General features: G+C 57.7%; 1 protein-coding gene across 1 annotated transcript in view; it reads left to right on the plus strand.

Moving 5' to 3' along the window:
• LOC122258499 (uncharacterized) overlaps nucleotides 1-5,000 on the plus strand; it is a gene marked incomplete in the record, with an annotated part of 108,653 nt that overhangs the window by 8,051 nt on the left and 95,602 nt on the right. The window contains 1 exon segment of the mRNA XM_086539159.1: nucleotides 1-4,629. This exon segment is cut by the window's left edge and continues 1,129 nt beyond it. Coding sequence (XP_086395285.1) covers nucleotides 1-4,629 — 4,629 coding nt within the window.

The following is a 5,000-nucleotide window of genomic DNA, read 5'->3' on the forward strand; positions in this document are numbered from 1 at the left end:
CCCATAAACTCTCCCGTCGACGCCACGACTTTCAGAAGCGAGGCCACCATTCTAGTGACGCAGTGTGACGACGCCCAGGCCGCTCGACGATCCTCGCAGGGCAGTCGGTCTCCGATATGCTGGCGTCGGGGCGTTGGCGCTCTCAGCCTGTTGAAGGCCGCCCCCAGTAATGAGGGCGAGGGTATGGGGGCGCAGCGGACAGCGGCGCCGGGTGCTGCTGCAGGAGGTGCGGTCGTAGTGGAGGAAGTGAGGGCGGACGGGCTGCCTCCCCCCGCCGCTAAATATATGTGTTGTGTGGCGGGCCGCTCCCCCCGGCAGCTGGTGCCCCGCCACGCCACTATGTTTAGCTACCCGGGCCCGCCGCGCCCTGCCATCCCGGAGGAACCCGCCAGTGCGCACCTTACCAGTGACCAGCGCAGTGCTCAGCCGCCCACACCGCCCACTCACGCCCATGGCAGAACAGTGCAGTGTGAAGTGTTTTCCGGCGGAGGGGGCGGAAGTTTAGCGACGGGGGGCAGCGGTCATGGGGACCGTGTGGCCCCCCCGGAGCCAGTGACCCCCCAGGACAGTTGTGGCGCAGCCCCCAGCGGCCTCGGAGAGAGGACGAGCCGCAGGCTGGTACGGCCTAGACCAGAAATACCAGATCATTTATACCGACGGTGGGCGGCGCTGCTACCAAGTGATGCTGGCATAAGCTACAAGCATAAACCACAGCAGGAAAGTGTCGGGGGTCACGGTGGCGTGGGGCCCTCCGGGGGGCCCGTGGCGGGGCCTGCAGATGAGGGAGCCCGGTCGCTGACGTCACCTGACCTCAGTCCTGCGTCAGGAGGGCCACCTGAGTCTCCCGACTACTCGGTAGACTTTTCCTCCAGTAGCGCTGCCCGGTTCCGACTGGGCAATTCTACCGGCGTTCTGGGGGGCGGAAGGAAAGAAGGGGGGCGTGGCCCCCCACCGTCACGCCCGCCCCGATCTCGACAGGATCACTTAGAGAGTCTTAGGAAATGTACGGAGCGCCTTAAGACCCCTTCGCCCGATAAGAAAGCCCGGGCTGACTCTGCGCCTCCTCCGGACACCAGCTCGGCGTGCAAGGGGCCCGAGAGCGTCCCTCCGCGGGCGAAGACGAAGGGACGCAACAATGAGCCTCGCTCCGTCGTGACTCGCCATCCCTCCCTGGGAAAGAGCCCCAGCCTGCCCCCTCAGCTCCCCTCCGCGAAGGAAGGAGGCGACAGCAAGCCTTCGTCGCCGCCCACCGCCAAGGACCAAAAGGATGTGGGTCCTCAAGGTGGCGCTCGCGAGGATGAGGATGTATTTAAGGAGGACATCGCGAAACTTCCACCACGTCCTCGGCCCGAACCTCGGCTGGGTATCTCTCCCCGAGTGATTCCCTTCAGGTCGGCCTCGGTGTCGCAGGTGGACGTGACCTCTGACGGCCCTTTCTCCTCGCGCAGCAGCAAGTCCCCGACCGCCATTCGCTTGTACCCGATTTGCACCAACTACTACTTCTCCAACACTCTGCCGCGTCGCAAGCCCGCCGTGGCCGACAAGGAGGAGGGCAGGAGCCAGGATGGTCCTGAGCTGCACCCACCACTCGCAGCCGCGGTCTCCATCAGTGACATGACCAACGTTGGTGCCAAGACGGGCTCCTCGCAGCCAGAGAAGCTCGAGAACAAGTCCAAGTCCGAGAGCGAGTTGTCGGCGGCGGGTTTGAGGGCCAGCGATGGCGGGAGTCCCAAGGTCGATATCCTGGTGAAGGACCTTCGGGATAACAACAACGCTCGGGGCAAGAAGGCCGACTCCAAGGAAGAACCGGACGAGGGAGGGAGAAAGGATAAGCCAAAGCATTTAAATGTAAATGAAATTGAATTAAAATGTGATCAGAGAGGAGGAAATGACTCGAAGCAGATGGCAAGTGAAAATATTAAGCATGAGATGCCTTCGCACAGTGACGGGGCTCAGGGTGTAAATAAAGTAGATTTAGAAAAGAGTATAACTGAAAGTGATGCAAAAACAGTGCAAAACGTTGTTGAAAACGATTGTAAAACGGATATAACAAAAATGAATAACGAGCAAAATCTCATCGATGGTGAAAAAAATACTAGTGCTTGTGTTGTTGATCATAAAGACTTAAACGTAGATGATATAGCGAATTCAAAAATATCTATAGGAATTTCAAATGAAACACCCCAAAACGTAGATGTCAATTCGAAATCGAGTGAGAACCTAGACAAAGAGAGAGCGTTAGGGAGCGACACACAAAGAGGGTCGGATGGAGACCCGGGGGGGCAAGGTCTGGCCACGACGGCGACCAGTGCCCCGTGTCGTGGCGACGTGGCGAAAACAAAAGGAAGCACTGAAGGTGGTGATACAGTGAATGACGTGGCCGGGATAAGAACTTCGGTCGGGGAAATACCATCTTTACAGGGTGACGTGTACGGACCGCCGACTTCGAAAAAAGACTCGACGGCCGAAGCGCCCCGAGTGTCTGAGGAAGGCGCAGCCATAGAAGGAAGAAGAAGCGTGGGCGACGTCACTTCTCCCGAATTCGTTCTGGAAAGTGGCATTGAAGGGCACAATGACGAGGTAAGTGTTGCAGATCGAGGTGATGTGTCAGTGTTGGGGAAAGATGGGACGTGTGAAGTAAGTGGGGCTCCCCCGGGAGGGGAACCGCCCAACTCTGGGGGACTGGTTCCTCCAGAGGATACTCTGAAGTCTGTGCATGACCCTCAAGAACATAAAGAAATTTCTGATGTTGATCCTAGTGCTCTTAGTAATAAAATATCATTAGTTCATAATGAGTGTCCACCCCCTAAAAGTGACATTAGACTAGCAGAAATTCCTTCAGAAGAATCAAGCGCAGCGCCCAGAGCGGACGCGGCGTCCGTTGGGGAGGGGAAGGCTCCTCACGCGGAGGGGAGTGGAGGCCAATGTACAGACCGCAGGCAGATCGAGTGCCAGGTGTTGCAGAAGGAGCCGAGACTGTCTCAGTGTTTAGTCATTAAGAGCGGAGCTCGAGAAGGGGAAGGGGACCCTCTAGGGGTCCAGGGCGCGACCTCCGAGTGTCGGGTGATGAGGTCTCGACCTCGCCTTCCAAGAGAGGATTCCGATGGGGATAGCGGGGAGCGTGAACCCTCTCGAGCGACGTACATTACTCAGGTCAGCGATGAAGGCATTTTTGAAGAAGAGATTAAGAGTCAGGAACCCAGGGACTCGTCTGACTCCTCGTCACAGGATAGCGTGGGTGTGTCTCAAGAGCCCTGCGAGGAGGCTGTCGAGGCAGCTGCGGCGTCTGCGACAGAAGCACCTGTTCGGACGGGGTCGCGACGGCGGAGGAAGCTAACCGAAGAAGGCAGTGAGCGGTCCCTCACCTTCCCACCGCCCAGGAAAGGATCTCAGGCTGACTCTATAGGATACTCGTCGGTGGAGAGCAACGGTCTCCGGAGCTTAACTACGTCAGGAGGCTATGGAGATCGAGGTAGCAGCGAAGAGCAGCGAAGCTCCGTGTCTCTCGCCGAGAGCTTCCAGAGCGAGGCCAGCCAACCTCGAGACACACATCAGCTGCTCATCATCTCGGAGAGTCGACCGATAGACCGCGCAGAGCGTAAGAAGAAGCACCACAGCGACCCAAGTTGCGAACGGCGTGGCAGCACAGACGCCCTCCTCTACTTGAGCGATCCTCACCTTGGGAACACGACCACGGAAGGGGAAGCGACGAGGACCTCTAGCAAAGGCGTCGTGTCCCAGGCGTCTACGGACTCCGAAGGACGGGACGAGCGAGGAGAGCAACCCATCGTGGGCGTTCCAAGACTTACGCCACAGGTAATGTTCAGCGGACACGAGAGTGACGGCTCTGACTACCCACCGTGCCGCACGCCTGCCAGGAACGCCTCACCGATCCCGTACCTTCAGGATAGCGATTCCGGCGACCGCAGCGCCCCCAGGAGCCCGCTCGGCCCTCGACGATACTCGAAGAGGCCACTCCGCGGCCCCTACGGAGAGATGCTGGAGGCAGAGATGAGCAAGTCGAAGTCCTCCTCGACGTACCTGACCGAGGACTCGTACTTCCGTCTTCGGGAAGCGAAGAGCTGCTCGCCGCGCCCCCCCTCCCCCGCATCCCCCGCCGTGATGGTGGAGGGCACCGGACGCCCGTCACTCATCATCCCTACCACCCGCTCCTTCGACGACTCTGCTATTAGCATAAACTACTCGAATACCTCAGACAGACCACTGCGTCGTAAAATTAGCGAGGAGACAGACCCCGGGGCGACCTCCCCAGTGGGCGGCACAGCGTGGGAGAGCGACGGGGAGGGGACCCTTTCCCCCCCTCTGTCCATAGGACCTGTCCATCAGCGAACCGCTTCGTCCCCGTGTAAACTCTTCAGCGAGGGAGGTTTCACCTCTGAGGAGGAACAAGAGCTTGTGGATTACTATTCGGCTGCAACGCGGTTACTGGCACAACAGAACCAGCACCAGCGAACTCAGCAGCACCGGCAGCAGCAACAACAACAGCTGCAACCTGATCTGACACAGCAGGAACATTTAGGGAGTGAGCTAGCGTCTGAGGCGCGACAACCCGGCACTCACGAGCACAGGCACACCCCAGACCACAGGCACTCCCACAAGCGGCACAGGGTGAGTATTGTACTATCTTGGTCTTCTTCCTCACTCTTGCTTCTGAAGCCTGGTAATGAGTGCTGTACTCCTCACACTCATGCTACTGACGCTGGCTGTAATACACTGCCTACTTGCACACTGCACACTTACAGTACTTTCCTTTCGCCTTCTTCCACACTCACATTTGTGATCCTAACAGTGTATTTTGTATTGCGATGTTAACAGTGTTAATCATGAATAACAAATGCATTTTTGTGCATAATCTCACACTTTTTGTTTGTGCTGCAATTGTCAAAGGTTGCAATGGAATGCGCTAAATGTCTTATATACTATGTCCAATGTCTCTTTACGTGGTATTGTCATGCTTAGAAATATGTGTTAACTGAAAC

This window comes from Penaeus japonicus, unplaced genomic scaffold (genome assembly GCF_977035675.1).
Source record: "Penaeus japonicus unplaced genomic scaffold, GWHDUDI00000001_assembly GWHDUDI00000008, whole genome shotgun sequence".
Lineage (NCBI taxonomy): Eukaryota > Metazoa > Arthropoda > Malacostraca > Decapoda > Penaeidae > Penaeus > Penaeus japonicus.